This window comes from Schistocerca nitens, chromosome 6 (genome assembly GCF_023898315.1).
Source record: "Schistocerca nitens isolate TAMUIC-IGC-003100 chromosome 6, iqSchNite1.1, whole genome shotgun sequence".
In the NCBI taxonomy this organism is placed as follows: domain Eukaryota; kingdom Metazoa; phylum Arthropoda; class Insecta; order Orthoptera; family Acrididae; genus Schistocerca; species Schistocerca nitens.
The window spans coordinates 392,144,474-392,166,813 of NC_064619.1; the positions used below are offsets into that span (position 1 = coordinate 392,144,474).

General features: G+C 42.5%; 1 protein-coding gene across 1 annotated transcript in view; it reads right to left on the reverse strand.

The window, feature by feature from the left end:
- Positions 1-20,425: 20,425 nt before the first annotated feature.
- LOC126263032 (farnesyl pyrophosphate synthase-like) overlaps positions 20,426-22,340 on the reverse strand; it is a 258,758-nt gene continuing 256,843 nt past the window's right edge. The window contains exon 8 of the mRNA XM_049960000.1: positions 20,426-21,451. Within this exon, the coding sequence (XP_049815957.1) occupies positions 21,251-21,451 (201 nt within the window). The 3' untranslated portion in view covers positions 20,426-21,250. The remainder of the gene's footprint in view (positions 21,452-22,340) is intronic.

Genomic DNA, 22,340 nt, shown 5'->3' on the forward strand with positions numbered 1-22,340 from the left:
ACAGGGTTCGTTTCACAATTCCTGTAGGCTGGTTCTTTCGGCCATACATTTAAATGAGAGCGCAATGTTCTTTAACTCACATACTCCAGCAGTTCTTTCTGTGTATGGTCCATGTTTCAACGAGCTGTGTTACTTGGCAGTGACACATCACGTGAAAGTTACTTTTGTCCCCAAGTTTTGCAAACCAGGGTAAATGGAGGAGTCTGACACAGCGTCAGTTAACTAGCTGTTGTACAATACTGTTTTGTATTGCCCCGTCTGTGAGTATACAAGAAAATCAAGGAGGAAGAAGGTGGTAGTGCTCTAGGAAAAAAAAATTCATGCACTATGGCCAGCCATTTTTGACTCTACTAACTGAATAAAGGAACTGGTGACAATATCGATTCGCCAGTGTCCGTTGAAGCATTTTCAAACATTCCAGGGTGTTCAGACAGGTGTTAATGAGAAAAATGGCGTTATGATTCTTGATAACGAAATTATCGCCGTTTGTTCGTTGCAGACAATGATTACTACGTAAATTGAAGAAGGAATAAAGAAAAGGAAAGAGTAGGGATTATAGCTATCAGCTGTATCAGGACTTTGTGCGGCATAAGTGGCGACAAGTGTAAAATGTAGCCGCGCGGGATTAGCCGAGCGGTCTAGCGACAAGTGTAAAATGTAGCCGCGCGGGATTAGCCGAGCGGTCTGACGCGCTGCTGTCATGGCCTGGGCGGCTGGTCCCGGCGGAGGTTCGAGTCCTCCCTCGGGCATGGGTGTGTGTATTTGTCCTCAGGATGATTTAGGTTAAGTAGTGTGTAAGCTTAGGGATTGATGACCTTGGCAGTTAAGTCCCATAAGATTTCACACACATTTGAACATTTTATAAAATGTATGCCAAACCAAGACTCGAACCCGTGATCTCCTGCTTACTAGGCAGCTGTGTTTACTGCTGCACCACCTGGACACAGTGTTTATCACAACTGCGCTGACTGTCTCGGCATGCCTACGAATCGATCCACATTTCCTCCTAACGCCACCTACCTGCAGTCTCTTTCCATGTCCCGATGCTGGTTACTTAGAGATTCCCGCAGAAGATCAGACGTAATTGTGCATGCGCATTGAATGTGGTGGGTCCATTGCTCGTTGAGATGAATCAGTTAGATGAATGCGTGGTGTGTGTTCTTTTGTACATATCCGCGAAACAACAGACACCACGCGGAATCCGCGACTGTGAAACATATTACGTAAATTGAAAGAGGAGGGTGAAGAAAGGAAAGGAAAGGGTTTATTGATTTCCAGCTGCATCAGAACTTTGTGCTGCATTGTGTGTCTCGGTGATGCAGTGGTTAACGCAAATGCCTAGTAAGCAGCAGGAGGTCGTGGGTTCGAATTCCAGTGCAGCACACATTTTCACTCGTCACTGCTGATGCTGCACAAAATCCTGATGCAGCTGATACCAATAATTCCTTCCTTTTCCTTTCGTTTCCTTTCTTCCATCTCCTCCTCCAATTTACATAATAGTTTCGCAGCTGCAGATTCCATTTTGTGTTTGTTCTTTCTGGCATGCCCACGTAGGTGGTGCTAGGTGGGAATGTGGGTTGGCTGAGAGGCGTGCCAAGATAGTATGCACAGCTGCGATAAACACTGCGTCTGGGTGGCCCAGTGTTTAACACAACTGTCTAGTAAGCAGCAGATCCCGGATTCGAATCATGGTCTGGCACACATTTTCACTCGTCGCCGCTGGTACCACACAAAGTCCTGATGCAGCTACTATCAGTAATTCCTTCCCTTTCCTCTCTTACCCCTCCTCCTTGAATTTACATAATGTGTTTCATAGCTGCAGATTCTGTGTGATGTCTGTACTTTTGGACGGGTCCTAAAGAACAGGCATCATGCATTCATATAATTACATAAATGATAATGATTATAGTTATAATGTATTTGCTGATGAAGTAGGCGCTCAATCTGAAGGCATTATGCCACATTCAGAGGCAACAAAATAGTAGTTTGTTTGGAACGCTAGGTACAAACTACCTGGACCTAAATAATGTTGGTGAGACTCCTGTGCGGTTGTGCTGTACATACATGAAATACTAGTCTGGCTCAAAAGCAACTTACTTGTAATTTTAGTGTGAAAATCTCACTGAGTTTTTTTTTTTTTTTTTTAATCTGATCCATGTCCCAAAGGCAAGGCATGTGCAGTTTTCTTTGCTGAGGGGAGTTTAGGCTATTTATTATGTTAAAAATATGTTTCGGATTGTTGTTATTCTAGAAGACTATAACATTCAAATAGCATTTTCAGTCAATATCCTCATAAAATCGTTGTTATTTTTATGGAATTAAAGCTTAAAAATCATTAAATTGCAAGATTTGGTCACATGATCTAAAATACTCTGTTACTTGCTGAAGCTCTGTTAACGTCACAGGCTAGGAGCGGAGCCCACGAGAAATACGGCTACTGCAACTAACTTATGATGTCGCACTAGTCGCCTTGTTCGCCATACTTCGCAAATGCTCGGCTCTATTTAGGGGCCACAGGGAATCAATATGTCAATGAAAAGGTACCTACTAAAGATCTTTAACTTTGTCGTGTACCGTGGAGAGCCTGCGTGTATTTGACCGTGCAGTTAGGGGGTATTAATCTCCTCTGGAACAGTTACCCAATCCCCGCCGGAGACGGCTGCTGGCGCGCGTGCAGTGTCACGTGCTGCGACGCACACACCTCTGTCTCTCTCGTGGGCATCGGCTAGGAGTAAGACGAAGCTATACTGTTTTATAGGAGTGTTATCTGGAATTACTTGTGTTTTCCCGTACTTGTTCTGCAAGTATTTTAGTTATTTAGCGATGTTAAACGTAATTACAACTTGCAAATGACTATGGAAAGGAATTATGTGAAAGCTGATTAGGGAAACCTTCCAAACGTAGATGCATTTATGGTCTCTTCGTTCTTCAAAAACAACCCAGGTTTTTAAGGTCCTGAAATAAGAAACGTGTAAACTCAACTGCATGGCCACTGGGACGGAAGTACTGCGACGCAGCAAGAAGTTGCAAAACAATCTTAAAACTGAAAGAATCTGGAGCTAGATTATTTGCTCGGACCATGCTGAAAAGGTTTTCCGAGGCAACTTGTGAAAGCCTACACAATAAAACACAGTGGAAACTTTTTAATTCAAAAAATAATTCTTTTTCTTAATTGCTCTGGCTGTTGCCAGAGCTATTACTGTTTTCCAGGTACTTCTTTACTCAATTTTCAACCTGAAAAAAAAGAGCACTTAAGATTACTGTGAACATTATGCTGCAAACCTCGCCTTCCTACCCATCCCTGTTTCTGAAACACAAGTATGTGTGATAAAATTTGTAAACATAATTTTGGAACTCTCAGTATGTGTGTAAGAGAGCGTCTAAGCGAGCTTGCCGCTGGTTTTTTAACACGAAACGAATGTGATTACCCACGCGGCACCAGTGCCCATTTAGTAAATTTTCACTAAGGTTTATTAAAATCTATTTATTTCCAATCAATCGAATTTCTCCGGAGACAAAAAAGGTCCAGATTTACCTCAGACCGTTGTACAAGAACACCCCCGCCCCTCTCGTCGCAGAACGTTACCGGATCCCCTCGAAACTAGAGCAAATCTGCGAGAAGTTGGGCATATGGTAGCCCTAGAAAGGTGTACAAAGTTGAGCGTAATAATTACCTAAGAAGAAGAAAGGAACATTGCCACGTTTTAGCGACAGTTTGCGTTCCGCTTTGCAGAAAAGGTGTGATCCAGCCATTTATTTGTGTAGTAGATGTTTTGTACAGAAAATTACGTCACCGGCAACATACATACAAGTCACATCCAAAACGTTTTTACATTTGCCAGTCTGTGAAAAGCAGCACCCGTCAGGTTAGCCGAGAGCGCTAATGCGCTGCTTCCTGGAGTCGGGTAGGCGCGCCGGCCCCGGATCGAATCCGCCAGGCGGATTAACGACAACGGCCGGCGTGCCGGCCAGCCTGGATGTGGTTTTTAGGAGGTTTTCCACATTCCCCTAGGTGAATACCGGGCTGGTCCCCACAACCCGCCTCACTTACACAGCTCGCAGACATTTGAACACTTTCGTACTATTCCATGGATTACACTAGTCGCAGACAGTTGGGGCACACTATTCCGTCCCAGGGGGTATGGGGTGGCGGCGGGAAGGGCATCCGGCCCCCCTTCCACTAACATTGCCAAATCCGATTTACCATGGCCGAGCCTACCTCACTGCGGGAAAAGGCACATGCGAAAGAAGAAGAAGAAGAAGTCTGTGAAAAGCAGCATGTGTGGTATTTCACAAGTATGAAGAAGGACTACTCACATTCACACGTATGTTTCACAGTTAAGCTTGCCTGTAGCCAGCACTGTGAACAGTCTGTAGCCTAGTTCGAACACCTCTGGAACGCTGGGACCGACAACTGGACTCGCCTGACCACCGGTGCATTCAGTTCTGAGCGGAAACAATCGATTGTTTTCTTTATCGTTAAATTATTATTGTTGGTTGCACTCTGTTGCCGCCGGACGTCTATTATTGTCGTTCCAGTATTTGTGAACAGTGCGTTTACGTAATAATGAGTGATCTTATGTCTGCCGCTGGACCAAAAGGCCAAAAAGCTCATTTTCTTGTGAATTTTACTCAAAAACTGACACAGATGTTGCGGTCTGCTTGATCTCTAAAAAGGAAATACGTTACCACGGTTCATCCAATAATCTAATAGACCTCTTGAAAAGGAAGCATCATCAGTTCTTAAACACTGTATGTGTGGATAATTCGTCGGAAGGTACAACAGGCAGTCAACTCGTTCCATCCTCTGGCACGACGATGTGTGCGTCTTCCTCTGCTGGCAATATTCACGGATGTAGCAGGTAAGTCCAGTATACCATCTCATTTCACAAAAAGTTTAATAACTGAAACAACGGTAGTAAACCAACCATCCAATCGTCCAAGTACTACAGTTCCTTAGACAGCGAGAAAAATTCCACGGTAGGCGACTATTATTGGCACTATGAAGGTAAAAGAGCTATCCAGAAGTAAAATTAAAGAGGGGTTTGATAACTTCCTCGTTGACATTGTGGCTAGGAGTTACCTACTATTTTCTTGGGGGTGAAGCTGACTCCTGCACGTGGTGCCCCTGCATAGGTACTGGACTAGATTCTCCAGTACTGAACTGAACGTCAGCATTCCAAAAGCATTGCACTATGAATGGAAACCAAAGGTCTTTATCAAGACCTCACCTTGTGATTGTATCAATCAACATAGAAGGATTGTCTGTTGCCAAAGAAGAACTCCTGCAACATATTGCCAAGGAACCTAGGTGTGATATTTTATGTATACAAGAAACCCATCGAGATGACACCATGAGAAGACCAAAAATCCTTGGGATGAAACTGGCAGTTGAGCGACCCCATAGACAATATGGCAGTGCTATCTTTGTGAGGAACGATATAGCTGTTCTCTCTACCTCACTTACAGAATTCAACAATATTGAAATACTGTCTGTAGAACTGAATGGTTGTATTGTGTCGTCAATTTACAAACCCCCAGGAGCAGATTTCCAATTTTCACCTACAGACAACTACACCAATCAACAAGCTCACTTTATTGTTGGAGATTTCAATAGTCATAGCAGTGTTTGGGGTTATGTTGAGGACGACAGTAATGGTGAAGCAGTTTTGACTTGGGCTGATACCAACCATCTTAATCTTGTCCATGATAATAAACTCCCACCATCTTTTAACAGTGGGCGTTGGAAACGTGGGTATAACCCCGACTTAATTTTTGTTAGCGAGAACATAGCTCACCAATGCAGAAAAACTGTTCTAAATCCGATACCAAATACTCAACACCGCCCCATAGGCTGCCAAGTGTTTGCAGCCATTACTCCTAGAATCACATCATTCCGAAGGCGATACAATTTCAAGAAAGCAGACTGGCAGAAGTTTGCTGATCTCCTTGACTCAGAAGTTTCACGCATAGAACCCTCAGTTTCCAACTACGATGAGTTTGTAGAAGCCGTGAAAAGATGCTCAAGACTCTCAACTCCCAGAGGCTGTCGAGTTAACTACATACCTGGCTTGACAGAAGAATCCGTGAAGCATCTACATAACTATATCCAACTTTTCAATGATAATCCTTACAGCATTGAAACCTTAACTGCTGGCCAAAATTTATCCTCAGCCTTAGCCAAATCCAAAAAAGAACGATGGATAGAGTTACTCGAGAACCTTGATATGTCTAAAAGCAGTCAGAAAGCCTGGCAGTTGCTGCGACGCCTGAACAACGACCCTGTCCACAATCATGGCCATGCAAACATTGCACCAGATCAAATTGCTCATCATCTAGTTCAGAATGGAAGGGTCAATTGTTCTAAAGATAGAACAAAACTCAAAAGAGAACCCGAACGTGAAAACAACCATCTATCAAATGACTTCATCTTACAAGAACTCAGAACCGCAATTCAGAAATGCAAAAATGGTAAAGCGCCTGGTCTAGACGACCTAATGATTGAGCAAATTAAACATTTTGGTCCCATCACGGAAAGATGGCTTCTGCAATTCTATAATGGTTGTCTGAAGCGGAAACAGATCCCTGCCATCTGGAGGAAAACTAAAGTTATTCCCTTACTAAAACCTGGAAAGGGTGCAGCTGATCCCAAGAACTACCGACCGATTTCGCTCCTTTGCCATTTGTATAAAATCTATGAAAGAATGTTGCTAAATAGACTCACTCCCATTGTTGAAAAACAACTCATACCTCAACAAGCAGGTTTCCGACCTGGAAAGAATTGTACAGCACAAGTCCTTAATCTGACTGAACATATTGAAGAGGGATATGAAAAAGGATACATTTCCGGGGCTGTCTTCGTGGATCTCACAGCAGCATATGACACCATTCAACATCGACAATTATTGCACAAAGTCTACTACATCACTAGAGACATTAATTTCACCAGAACTGTGCAGACACTTTTGGAAAACCGGCGATTCTATGTGGAGTTCCAAGGAAGAAAGAGTAGATGGAGAAGTCAAAGGAATGGCTTGCCTCAGGGTAGTGTCCTTTCCCCCATATTGTTCAATATATTTACAAATGACCAGCCTCAACCTTCTCTTACAAAGAGTTTCATCTATGCAGATGATCTTGCCTTAGTCACACAAGCCAGAGATTTTGACACAGTAGAAAACCAGCTTACTGTTGCTCTCAAGGACCTATCTGAGTACTACAGAGTCAATAACTTAAGACCGAACCCTGCTAAAACTCAAGTTTGTGCCTTCCACCTACGCAATCGAGAGGCCTATAGAAAACTTACAGTGTCTTGGGAAGATCAAGAGCTTGAACATTGTTTCTACCCCAAATATCTGGGTGTCACCTTAGATCGAACGTTGACCTACAGAAAACACTGCACTAACACTAAGCAGAAAGTTGCTGCTCGTAACAACATCCTGCGGAAGCTCACTGGCAGCGTTTGGGGTGCAGATCCCAAACTACTAAGAACATCAGCCTTGGCCTTGTGTTATTCCGCAGCTGAATACGCATGTCCTGTATGGTACAAGTCATCTCATGCAAAGCAGGTTGATGTGGCCCTGAACGAAACCTGCAGGACAGTAACGGGATGCCTCAAAGCTACACCTATTGATAAACTCCATAAACTAGCAGGTATTGCTCCTCCAGACATAAGGCGTGAAGTCGCAGCCAAACTTGAGAGACATAAAGCAGATCATAACACCGATCACCTGCTACATGGATACCAGCCACCAATTAGTAGACTCAAATCTAGGAGGAGCTTCATGAGAACTACTACACCCCTCACCGGTCGGACTGGAGCAGCCAGACTATCTCAGTGGACAGCAAAATCTGACAGTAATGATTGGATGACTCCTTCTGAGACCCTTCCTCCTGGTGGAAATCAAGTCTGGACAGTGTGGAAGTCTCTAAATCGGCTCAGGAGTGGCGTCGGACGAACTAAGGACAATCTGTTTAAATGGGGCTTTATGAAGGAATCTTCCACCTTGTGTGACTGCGGAGAAGAACAGACAACCAAACATTTAATTAACTGTCCTAGATGTCCTGTATCATGTTCCACACAAGAGCTTGTTGATGTTTCAGACAATGCTGCTGCCGTTGCACAATTTTGGGCTAATACCGTTTAGTTTGTTCTTTTATGATTTGACCTGATTTGTTATATTGTGTATATTGTAAATATTGTTGTAATGTTTTTGACTCGAAATAAAAAAAAACTATTTTCTTTGGTTTGTAATACCAAATTTAAAACAAATTAAGACATTAGAACCCCATTATTATTTGTTTTCCAGGAAGATCCTGATAAGCAAACTGTTAAATGATGATTGTCTCTAAATTTGGGGTGTTATTGGCTGAAACCAAGTATGTTGCAGTGACTGTTGACATGTCGACCAAGACAGATATACAGGGGCTTTTGACATGCACACTACGACAAGTGCACTTTCTTGAGCAATTCTAAATACAGTTTCCTGTTCTGGCTATTGTGCACGTCACTGACCGGTACACTTCCAAAAATATTAACGAGTGTGTTAAAACTATTGATTCTGAGTGAAGTATAACTGACAGTGTTTTCTCTTGTCAGTGACAATGCAAGTGTTATAGTGCATACATCAAGGAGAATGAATGTTGTTCATTTAGGTTGTGCTACTCAAACATTTAATTTAGTAGTATGAGATGTGTTCAACCGTCTTGAATCAGCTGTAAGCTCCTTGAGATAGAAATGTCGTAAAATCATTGGCTTTTTCAGACGCGGTACTGTAGACATTGCGAAACTGGTAGACCGTCAAGTTAAGCCGAATAAAAAGCATTTAAAGCTAAAACTGGAGACGTCCATGAGGTGGAACTCTATATTTCTTATGATGTAGCACCTAGTGCCGGTCAAAGAGGCTCTCGTAATGGCATTTTCATATGCTAACTGTGAAGCTTTTTCGTATTCAGTATTCACCTTTTCCTGTCAGAGTCTTCATGATAGCAGGACAGGCTACTCCCTTCATCATTCATTTTACGACTCAAAACATGTATATTGTATGCGAGGAAATGCTCAGGGATGGATTGTTTGTATTGCTGTAATTACTGAGAGAACATTTATGACTTCTGCACCTTCGAAGTCACTGAGATCTCCTATTTCTCTACAGACAACACAACACTCCTCCTTTTACGCAAGTAAGTCCGCCTCTTGTGACGTCTAGTGGTCAATTGCGTATTACATCGGGGTGTCAGTACACTTGTGATCAGAAAGTATAGATCTGGTTAGCAAGCGGCACAGGAAAATTATTAGAAACTATCTGACCATCAGCAGCAAACAACTTCAGCTCTGGGATCTCTTGGCTGAAATTTAGACGTTTTGCACGCGATGTATTAGTTAAGTTGGATCAGTGGAAGTGTGGTAGCTTTCCCTACCAGATGCAAGTATCGTACCAATAACAGGGACATGTTGATATGACAATGTTGCTTTACTGCTCATCACCTGACTTGCAAGACATACGTGTGGTGCAAGGTTCAAAACCAAACTGACTTCTCTGGGTTCCACCCAGATATGGCAGATACAGCGCTCAGCCACAATGTTCTCTGGTCAGAGGCATTACTCATGCTGGTGTCCCCACAACGCCCGCCTCCTCCTGCAGCACCGAGCACTGGGGTGCGATGGGTCATCGAGCGGGTGGGTCGCTAGACCAGTGTCTTTCAACCTTTTTGAATACGCGACCCCTTTCCAAGTAAAAATATTCTGGCGACCTCCAGAACCATAATAAAAGTATGTCAACGATTTCAAAGGCAACGTATTCAATTTTCTTTCTATTGATACTATACTGATCGAGAAATCAAGTGCAATGTGAAAAGAGGTCGCAGTGCTCTACAGGCAGAGATATAATTATATTCTTAGCCGCGGTAGAGCCGTGGTGGTGAGAAAAGGTCAGCGGGGGCATAGTCGCGCGTTTCCGGTCACTACAAGCAGTTGTCCGAGTACGCCAGTAAGTACGGACGTGGTTATTGTCTTCGCGCTTCGGTCTGAGCGAGCATAAAATGGACAAGTTTCTTAAAAGATCTGTGCAGCCCTTCACTCCTGGAACAAGTGGAAGTTGCGGAAGCGAACCAAAATTGAAAAAAAAGAAATGGACTTTATGACGACAGTTATCTGAAGTATGGATTTACTGTCATGAACAATAACCTCAATGTGTAATTTGCGGCGAAGTATTGTCACTTGAGAGTATGAAACCATCAAAGCTTCTGCGTCACCTCTCAACTAAACATTCCAAGGAAGCTGATAAGCCGGCCGGTGTGGCCGAGGGGTTCTAGGCGCTACAGTCTGGAACCGCGCGACCGCTACGGTCGCAGGTTCGAATCCTGCCTCGGGCATGGATGTGTGTGATGTCCTTAGATTAGTTAGGTTTAAGTAGTTCTAAGTTCTAGGGGACTGATGACCTCAGAAGTTAAGTCCCATAGTGCTCAGAGCCATTTGAACCGTCGGATTTCCTCGAAAGGAAACTGAAAACACTTTACCAGCAGCAAACTACTATGATTCAGGTAATAAATAGTAATGTTATTCGGCCGATTTTTGATACGTTTTTCTGATTTAACAGTATTTTTATCTGGTTTTGGGTATCCAGTGTCAACGAGAAAACTTTACTAGCTAGCTACCGAGTCACTAAAGCAGGGAAGCCGCACACAGATGCAGAGAATCTCATTTTGTTAGCAGCCCTGAATGTAGTTGAAATTATATTAGGTAAGCAAGAGGCAAACAACCTAAAACGCATTCCACTTTCTGATAACACCATTGAACGCAGAATATTTGATATGGCCGGTGACATTCGAGAACAGTTAGTCGAAAAATTCAAGAAGAGCCCACATTTTGCTTTGCAGTTTGATGAATCTACTTATATTTCAATTTGTAGTATCTGTGCGCTTTGAAGCAGATGAAAGTATCATGGAAGACATTTTATTTTGCAAAGCACTCCTTGCGAACACTACTGGCCCGTGTTCGTACGACATGTTTTTAGAAAAAATGTCCAACTACGAGACTGATTGGACAAAATGTATCGCCATTTGTAGTGATGCTACTAAAGCTATGACTCGCAGTAAAACTGGGCTCGTCGCGAAATTAAAATCAATAATCCCAAATTTTTCGTGGGCTCGCTGCTTTCTTCATCTACAAATTCTGGCAGCCGCGATTTAAATGATGTATTTAAGAGATGATCAAAGCTGTAAACTCTGTTATAGGTAAAGCGTTGCAAACTCGACTGTTAAGGATCATTTCTGAAGACATGGTTTCGCTCCATCAAAATCTTTATCACGCGCCGGCCGGTGTGGACGAGCGGTTCCAAGCGCTTCAGTCTGGAACCGCTACGGTCGCAGGTTCGAACCCTTCCTCGGGCATGGATGTGTGTGATGTCCTTAGATTAGTTTGGTTTAAGTAGTTCTAAGTTCTAGGGGACTGATGACCTCAGAAGTTAAGTGGCTTCAAGTGGCTCTGAGCACTATGGGACTCAACTGCTGAGGTCATCAGTCCCCTAGAACTTAGAACTGCTTAAACCTAACTAACCTAAGGACATCACACACATCCATGCCCGAGGCAGGATTCGAACCTGCGACCGCAGCAGTCGCACGGTTCCGGACTGCGCGCCTAGAACCGCGAGACCACCGCGGCCGAGAAGTTAAGTCCCATTGTGCTCAGGGCCATTTGAACCATTTGATCCTTTATCACGCAGAGGTCAGGTGGCTTTCCAAAGGAAAGGTATTGACACTAGTTCTGGAACTAAAAGCTGAATCGTTAATGTTCTTACAAGATTCTAAATCTGGATAATCGAATTACTTATGTGACCCTGTTTGGCTATTAAAATTAACTTTTCTCACGGATCTTTTTAATCACCTAAATATTTTAAACCAGAGCCTCCAAGGGAAAGAGGAAAACATTATAACAGCTAAGGATAAAATCAAAGGATTCCTCGCAAAACTTAGTTTGTGGTCAACGTTTTTACAAAAGGTGACGTTTGAGTCTTTCCCTTGCATTCAGACGATTGTCGAAGAAATTGCAATGGACCAGTCGGTGGTACTAAGTCTCACTTTCCTTGCTTGATATAGAGCTTGCATGATTTGGATTAGAAACTGTTAAGGTACTTTCCAGAGCTGAACTCTGACGCTGACAACGGTCATAGATGGATACTAAATCCTTTTTTATATAATAATGTCAGTACAGGAGGCTGATCTGAGCACGATGACGAAAGAAACACTTACAGATCTAGCAGCTGACGGGGTGCTTAAAATGGAATTTAATCCGCAAGAGATTGACGTCTTCTGGATGAAGAGAAAATAAGGGTATCCACAGCTGGCAAAGGAAGCTTTGAAATTGTTAGTGCCATTCGCCACTTCCTACCTTTGTGAATTAGCGTTCTCTTCAATGATGAACATAAAAACTAAGAAGAGAAATAGACTTCACCAAGAAAATGATTTGGTAATTTGTGTCTCAAAAATAGAACCACGATTTGACAAATTCTCATTGAAACTGTTGTATTTTTATTGTAGTCTAGAACCTATAACCCTTGCTTACTTTCATCTGGCTAAGTGGTAACCGAGGCAGATATCGCTGGTGTTGCCCTGTGAATAATAACTGTTCAAAGGAATAAAATCTTAATAAGTGTCAAGTATGTTTTTTAATAATCCAAATGAGAGACATTAGTCATAAGGCATCTAACTGCAGTTGTGCCAATAAAGCACTGTGCATTTACGTATGTATAATCGCTGGATCGTACCATTATTGTTATTGACTTTACTATTGACGGTATGGCTTATGCTCTGAGAGAAAGAAATGACAATGAAATAAGGCAAAACGCGGAGGAAAAAAAGAGCGTAATGTTTAACATCAGTGTTATTATTATTACGACAAAGACAACGCCGCCGACAATGCAGTATTCAGCTGTACTGTTAACGACCTCCTCGCGTTGCAATTACTGTAACCGATACCTCAGCTCGGATCTCCTCGACGATGTTGCCAAATTCTCTGTGACGGCTGTTACTTCGTAGCCTTGAAATACCTCTACATGAATTCCATTTTAGGTATGTCGTCGTTAACCAACACGAATTCAGTAAAGCTGCGCGTTAACCAATACGTAGGCAGATGTTTCATTCAGCTAGCCATCTTCTGTGTTTATGACTCATTTTGAAGAGAAGGCAAAAACAATTTTCTTTAGACGACTTCTTGTAAAAAAGGATGTATATTTTATAAACTGTTTTAGTACTTTTTCGGAATGGAATGCATTATCCTTTTTTTACGTGAATTCCACCTGAAAAATGTGTTTCGCATAACGAGTGTTTCGCAATGCAGGAAAGACTCAAAAGTGAATTATCCTCATTAAACGAGGTCCCACTGTATGGTCAGTTTGTAAACAAGAAGATCTTTTTCGAATTTTTCACACTTACTTATTGGATCTTCTTCATTTAGTTACTGATCGGTTCCTGAACACAGTTTTCCAGTTTTGCGTTTATTGATCGTTAACACGGTGTATTTATTATAAAACAATCTACATTATGCTCAATTCATAATTAATGCTAAACAAAGAATTACGAAATTTTTATAAAAAATAAATACCGTTTTCCATAGGCCTACGTTTTTGTATTAGAGAACCCCTAATTTTGAGATATGTAGCAGGATGCTTATTTCATTGACTTTCATTCAGTCTCAAAGGAAGACAATATTTCTTTTTAATTAATTACAAGAATATGTAGTATATATTTTTACAAATGATGATACTAGTTTTTTTAAGATATTTTTCAACTCTTTTATAAAGCACTATCAAAAAACAATGGTTCACTTCAAGACAATCATCACAATTAACTACACAAAAGATATGAGAAATTAACTAGGTGACCAGCAACGACGATTTTTTGGGAATCCCGATGAAGCCATAGAACTAGGAAAATAGAAACAACGTCAGCATGCAGTGAGTGAATTAAAGTCTGAGTTGAGCTCAGGCATCCTAGATCCACACGGTAGAAATTGCTGTACTTCGTGCCTTGTCTCACTACTGCCAATGCTAGCGATCTATTGTTTGGTTCGAAGCTTGTTACTGAAACGCATTCTAGTAGCCGTGGTGCCAAACCTTGCACGTGAGCTGTGTGCTTGTTGTTGCAGCCATTTTGTATCACATTTGAAAGTGAGCATCTTTTAAAGGCGCTTTCATAAACTGTTCTCGTTCCTTGTGATATTTTTGTCACAGTAAATGACTGGCACGTAAACTAAGTTGTCAGTAATACACAAGACGCTGCTACTGCACCGCCGTTCCAGCCCGGAAGTTGATGTGGTCCTTTCCTTCTCCCTGCAAACCTCTCAGAGGTAAAAACTATCTGTACAAGACTTAGGAACTCTCGCCGCCCTAATTCCATTCCGCAGAAGTGGGAGAGATCGATGGACATCGTGTTGCTTCTCACTGCTACAAGTGTTTGTATATTTGAACTCTTCAACAGGTTGAAGTTAAATTCGTATTCACAATTTTAAATAAGTACGCAGCTCGTGGTCTCGCGGTAGCGCTCTCGCTTCCCGAGCACGGGGTCCCGGGTTCGATTCTCGGTGGGGTCAGGGATTTTCACCTGGGCAATAGCACACCACCTCCACTAGGACCTTGCCTAGTAAAGCAGTGCGGGTCTCCCGCATCGTCTCGTACGATCTGTCAAGTTGTATGGGACTTCATCATCATTTTAAAAAATTACCAGATCTGAAGGTGAGCGAATTTGCAAGGTGCTTTCACAAAACCTTGTCACTTCCGTGTGACATTTATACCATAACAGATGATCGTCATGAAACATACGTAACCAGCCATGCTGCAACTGCTTTCTACCGCGACTCCCTTAGCAAGGCTTTGCGATCCCTCAGGGGGTCGCGACCCACTGGTCGAAAAACACTGCGCTAGACCAACCGTGTCGTGGCCGGCTGCTGAGCAGAACGTGAATGGACCATTTCTTGGTGTAAGTTCGAAGTGATGAAACTGACCAACAGTGCCGTGGCTGACTACAAAGCAGGAGGCAGTCGGACCGTATCTCATGATAGGCTGTCTCGCAGCGCTCATGCTGTACAGATGATAAGTTGCCAAATGTTGAGGCGGTCGGTGGTGTCGGCTGTACCTAGATTGGATTGGTGCGGGCAGTGGCGGAGGCAGGGGCGACTGGGGTGTTCATTGGTAGGAGGATCTGAAGCTTTTTTTGACGTGGTGTGTTGTAGCTGTCGTTGTTGTTTCATTAGGACTGTAAAAGCGAGAGCGCCATCTCTTGATAGACGCAAAGATATAGCGGCATAATCGATGCTCATAAGTAGCTGATATGAGTGTGTGAGTTGTCGAGCTATCGTCCTGTTATCTGCTACACGACTGTCGCGCTAGGCGTCCGCTATAAGATCATTGTCTACAAGTTTCATTGATGTTCTCTGGATTAATGTTTGATAAAAACTGGGTCCTCGGAATGTGAATTAGCCATCTGCATGTCGAGGGATAAATGACCGTATAGATTCTAGTTTGTTTTTTTACGGACCGCGTTAGGTGTAGCTGTGTGTTCGCACAGAATTCACGCATGTTTTAACTGGCTTAAAGAGACCGTCGTTGCTTTTCTGTTGAGTAAAATTTCGAATGTGGTAGTATCCTGTAGACAGGCCCGAGTAAGGTGGCTGTAAAGCTGGCCAGATAATATCTTCCCTTAACTTTAAGAATTCACATTTACACGGTACCCTGTGCACGAAAATTTTCAGGCTGGTGTGTGAGGCAGCTCCTGGTACGTGCATGTGGTTGACATGCCTCTTCACCTGCTGGGCCAGCGCTGATAAGTCTGCTAGTTCAAGGAGCTGAGTCAGTAGAACGATCTCTGCTGGGAGTGTGAGTGATTCTCGTACACGATTTCTGTTAGTGATCGGAATATATCTTCTTTGAATGCTGTACAAACTCCTAATAGTACCCATGGCAAGATTTCCATCCACAGTCCTGCTTAGTACATGTGTGCAGCTTTTAGCGTTCTGTGTCACTGCTCCACAAGCCTGTTACTCTTGGAGTGGTATGCAGTTGTACGATTATGCATAATGCCATACAGGTAGGAGATGTCTCAAAGAGAATGGTCTTATATAGACTGTCATAGACTGTTATTATCGTTTCAGGGCAGCCGAGTCAAGCTATCCAAGCGTCAGTCTGTTGACTCTGCTGTAATGTCTTTCATTGGGACTGCAGCTAACAGACAAGAAACTGGTTCAGTAATCGATAGTAAGCGTCTGCAACAATTCAGTTCCTGAAAGGGGCCGACGAGGTCTAGATGCACGTGTCGAAAACGTGCTCATGGTATCTGAAAGTGTCCTAGTTGAGTTTGTGTGTGACGACTAACTTTGCTGTACTGGCACGCCAAGCGAGCTTGTGCCCAGGCTCGGCAGTCATGTTTAATGTCTGGCAAAACGAAACGTTCAGTGACGAGCTGTACTGTTTGCCTAAGCCCTGAGTGTGCCAGGTTGTGTAATTGTTCGACAATGTGCGGTGAGCTAGTGGCCCAATTTTCTTCTGATATACATCGCATAGAATCTGGACGTTAGTCCGAGGGAATATTCGCTGTTCTATGTGGAATTGGTGGAATCACTGTTAAGTAAGCCGATAATGGTCACGGTATTGTTCTGGTCTTCTGCTACTTTGTCCTTATCTACTTGTAGAGAAAGAACATTGATCAGTGATAGCCCGCGAGTATGTTATTGGCGACATGTGACTTTTGAAGTCGATGTCTGCTGGAGACAAAAATTTTGTTCTGCGCGTCTGAGTGTCCCACTCCAAATACGGGGGATGGACAAAAATATGGGAACACCAATAACACACCTCATTATCATGCCAAATACTGTGTAGGAAACTTGCTGGCGATCAAAATAACTTCCAGTCCTCTCCGAATGCATATAGACAGTTCCTGTATGATTTTCAAGGGTATCTTATCTTCCTGAAAAACAGTGGCAAGTTCAGGTGACGATGATGGAGGTGGCTACCGATCAGGTACCCTTCTCTCCAAAGTAGCCCACAAAGATTCAATAATATTGAGATCTGGTAAATGCGGTAGCCAGGGGATATGCGACCATTCATCCTCGCCCTCACAAAACCAGTCCCAGACAATGCGAACTGTGTGATCAGGGGCCCTGTATTCTTGGAACTCAGCACCACCATTGGCGAACAGATTTTCTATCACGTGATGGACCTGATCAGTCAAAATGTGCACATTATCCTTGGCAGTAATTCGACCTTGCAGAGTAAACATGGGGCGCATGGAATACCGCAATACGGCTCCCTAAATCATCACCGAACCACCGTCATATTTCACTCTTGGTAGCAAGCAGCCTCTATCGTAGGCCTGGGACGACGTACGCGAGACGTAAACCCGGTCAGAAGTTGGGAACAGTAGGAAACAAGATTCATCAGACCAAATGACTGCCAATAAAACATTCTCGGGTTTCAAGCCGCGTCAAGTGGTTTTCTGCCCACGAGCTTTCGGTAGAGATCTCCTCTGTGAGATGTTTATATTTTCCCACCTCCGCGTTGCAAATGTTTTGAGTGAAATGCCCAGTCGATGCGCTGTTGTTTTCACGTCAATTCTACCAACATTGAGAGTTGTTTAGTTCTCGGGGTTTTGTTAAAATCCCTGGATTCATGTCTCGTCGATGTGCAGCCTATGTAAAGGATTGCGGAAGACTCCCAAATAAATTCCAAAGTACAGTGAAGTTTTAATACCAATATATTTCCAGGACTCAGGTGTCCGAGCCTGGTGAACTGTACCGGTTACATCACATGTACCCAAAGTTGACATCAAACGACACAGTGTTCACAACAATCAACAAACGAGTGAGCCTACAATACATTTGCTCGCAAACCTAGCCAAAAAACGAGTGCCCCAAGGCGCCTGCGTGACCTCTATTTGTACTTTTGTTAACAATTACCTACAATGAAAATTACAATTTTGTGTAAAATCAAAATTAAAGTTAAACCGAATACGAGCTACACATTGCTAAAAATTTACAATCTCAATGCTGAACAAGGTGAACCTATTTTCAACTTAGTTACGAGTTAATATAACATTTTCTGACTAATTATGTTACAGGTAACAATTACATTTCTAAATTTGTTTATAACAAATCAACTAGTGCCTGAATTTTAGTGCTAACATATATCGGAGATTCAATTAACGTGCTTTATTTATATGTTCTATTTAAATTGCTGTAGTAATTTTATAGTGATAGGTTTACTGGTACATCCTGACCATGTGCTACATTTCTTTCGATTAGTTACAGTATTAATCTCACATTTATATTATGTTTCTCACATAAGAACAATGTTAATCAGCAAAGCATCGTTTTCGAAGCATATGTATACTGAAATAGTGTTTTTTTTTGTATGTAATTTGGAAACAGGTCACTTTACAATTGAACAATTAGGACTGGTGTTTATCTTTAATGCTCTCCGAGGGTTTCTGATAGGTAGCAATGAGATACAGTAATATTTCATCTGCCATTGTCAGGTGGATGACTGTCGTGTGATTGTCATTGCCGTGCTTATATAACCGCGCCGTCGCTCTGCTGTATAACCACGGCAATGACAACCACACTACAGTCATCCACTTGACAATGGCAGAGGAGATCTCTGCCGAAAGCTCGTGGGCAGAAAACCACTTGACGCGGCTTGAAACCCGAGAATGTTTTATCGACGGATATCGTCGCGAAAGCATGCATTTGTACAAATGACTGTCTTTCTTCGCTCCCTAGTCCGGATTTTACAGCTTCGGGCATTTGCATCACTGATGGATGGTTTCGATTTCCATCTGATCCTGCTTATGGAGCAACCTTAGTTTTGTTCTGATGCAGACATGGCTCGCGAGTGCGACGTTCAGTTCTCCTGCAATGACTTCAGCAGCTGTCGTTCTCTTATTTTTCGTCACAGTCCTCTTCAATGACTGTCCGCTACGACCACTCAACACACATTTTTGTCAGCGTTGTGACTTGCGGATGATGTTTTTCGGCTTTCCCTGTATGCGGTATAAATCTTCGATGTGGTATTTCTTGAAATAGCAGACACTTCGATTACCTTGGTTACGGAAACAACTACCATACGAACACCAACAATTTGCCCACATTCGAATGCGATTAGCTCCAACATAATGCACTCACAACTACTTAGAATACTGTTCTGACCACATATGACACTTGCAATGTGCTGAGGACATTGCACAAACGCCGTTTGCGGTCGGATATAACAGCGCCACCTGCAGGATTGGCTGGCATCTGAATTTGTGTTCAAGCATGCACTTCTCGCAATATTCCCTCATATTTGTCCAACCTCTGTATATTACCACATTATGTAAGCAGGTAACTACTTTTTTGGTTTTAATTTCCAGAGATATTATATAGGTATCACTTATGAAAGTGTGCCCGCATTTCTCAGTAATGAGATAATTTCTTGCTTATAAATACCATGGAATATATGAAGGGCTTATTTCAATAGTGGTACAAGTCCATTACCTCCACTTTTATGCCTATAATGCTTCTGAAATTAATGATCCAAACAAACAGAAAGATTAGATTAGGTTAGATTAGTACTTGTTCCATAGATCATGAATACGACACTTCGTAATGATGTGGAACGTGTCAAGTTAATAAAAGATGTCTATACAAGATATTACATTACACAAAATATTACATCACAAATAATATTTTTAATTTCTTTTTTTGTGAGGGTTGGGGAAATTACCCACTTACTATATCCAAAAATTCATCTAATGAGTAGAAGGAGTTGCCATTAAGAAATTCTTTTAATTTCCTTTTAAATGCTATATGGCTATCTGTCAGGCTTTTGATGCCATAAGGTAAGTGACCAAAGACTTTTGTGGCAGCGTAATTTACCCCCTTCTGAGCCAAAGTTAGATTTAACCTTGAGTAGTGAAGATCATCCTTTCTCCTAGTGTTGTAGCCATGTACACTGCTATTACTTTTGAATTCGTTCGGATTGTTAATAACAAACTTCATAAGTGAATATATATATTGTGAGGCTACAGTGAAGATCCCTAGCTCTTTAAATAAGTGTCTGCAGGATGACCTTGGATGAGCTCCAGCAATAATTCTGATTACACTCTTTTGTGCAATGAACACTCTTTTACTCAATGATGAATTACCGCAGAATATGATGCCATAGGAAAGCAGAGAATGAAAATAGGCGTGGTAAGCTAATTTACTGAGATGCATAAGTTCATCACTAGCGAGAAGCCATATGCTTGAATATTTCTGGTATCTCAACTGCACATTTTTCAGCGCTCATTTAACTTTAGGACTCTGTTTCTCAATATGAACAAAAATGGACTTGTACCACTATTGAAATAAGCCCTTCATATGGAAAGTATGGGTGTGAATGATGGATTTGAAAGAAGTAAGGCATAATACATAGTAATAGTCCAATTTATTAACAATAAACGTTATACATATATACAAAAACACTGTTGACAGTATTTACATATTACTTATGTCGAAGAAATGGAATGATAAAGACATTATTATTAACACTTGAGTATATAGTATTGCATAATTTTTTATAAGACAGAAGAAGATACTATATTCAGTAATTAAGGCAACTGGCAATATCGAGAAAAGTAACTTTTATTTGTGGCCATTCTGAAGCTAGATGTGCGCATTACGTATCCAGGTGAGACTGACCCATAGCCTCATGCGACACAGGCTGTTCATTCGCAGGATAAATTTGCAGGAAGTGCGCAAGTCATAAATTTTATGCACTGGTAATCAAACGACGACTTCGGCAAAGAAGGTGAAAGGACAACACTACGAAATTTGTATGATGCACAAACTTTTATTTTCAAAGCCTCCCACTCCTGTTGTCAGTTTTCTGTCATTTTCCCCGCCGATCTTCAAACCTGTCTGTCACTATACCAAAAGCCACAACCTGTTGCCGACCAGACACGTAAGCTAGAAAATGGGGACCAAAATTAGAGATTATACGTATCGTCTAAAGTAGGTGACTGCCGCAAACCACGTGAGAGGTTCAATTACAAGTTTTTAAGTCTTAATAATGAGAAAACCATCTAGGAAACTTGCTAGAGAACTAAGCAGTTCTTCTCTGGTAGCGTGTCTTTCCATCACACACGCCCTGCACCGTTGAAAATTTAACTCCGCTATTGATCTAGGGGTCTCAATGAGCACTGTACGATCACAGCAGACAGTGGTGGACGAGACAGCGGCCGCTGCACGGCTTCAGGGGTCCTTGACGTAGATCTTCTCGAGGAACTTGAAGAAGAGCTTGTGCGGCAGGCCGCGCGAGATCTGCTGTATCTGGGTGCAGAGCAGCTCGTAGCTCTGCTCCTCGTAGCTCTTGTAGGTGGCGGGCAGGCCCAGCTCGTCGTACAGCTGCCGCACCGCCTCCACCTTCTCCGGCTCCTTACTGCCGTAGCACTCCTGTAACAGCGGGGACAACTCTCAGATACCCGAGGACACAAGTTAGTAAATAATGATAATGGTGTCTTTGTTTTCTTTTGTGTGGTGCAAGGGGCTGTACTGAGGGGTTGGCCAATAGGGGCTGCACAAAATGCCAAAAGGAAAGAAAAATAAAGAAAGATGGGATTATATCCAAGTATTGGGACCCATCGAAGTTGCAGACCCATTTCGATGCATATCAAACGGTGGACTCCCGAGATGATGACAAGACGCCGGACGAAAGACGAACGTATTGAAAACAAAAAGATACAAGGGAACCTCCCCATCGCACCCCCCTCAGATTTAGTTATAAGTTGGCACAGTGGATAGGCCTTGAAAAACTGAACACAGATCAATCGAGAAAACAGGAAGAAGTTTTGTGCAACTATGAAAAAATAAGCAAAATATAGAAACTGAGTAGTCCATGCGCAACATCAAGAAGAAGGTCAGCTGAGGAGCGCCGTGGTCCCGCGGTTAGCGTGAGCAGCTGCGGAACGAGAGATCATTGGTTCAAGTCTTCCTGCGAATGAAAAGTTTACTTTCTGTATTTTCGCAAAGTTATTATCTGTCCGTTCGTTCGTTGACGTCTCTGTTCACTGTAATAAGTTTAGTGTCTGTATTTTGCGACCGCACGGCAAAACCGTGCGATTAGTAGACGAAAGGACGTGCCTCCCCAATGGCAACCGAAAAAATTTGATCGCAAGGTCATAGGTCAACCGATTCCTCCACAGGAAAACACGTCTGATATATTCGGTACGACACTGGTGACGGCATGTACGTCACAGGAATATGTTGTCGACCCACCTAACTTGTACACTTGGCGAATGGGTAAAAAGGTTCTTCTACCTTGCCCGATTTAGGTTTTCTTTTG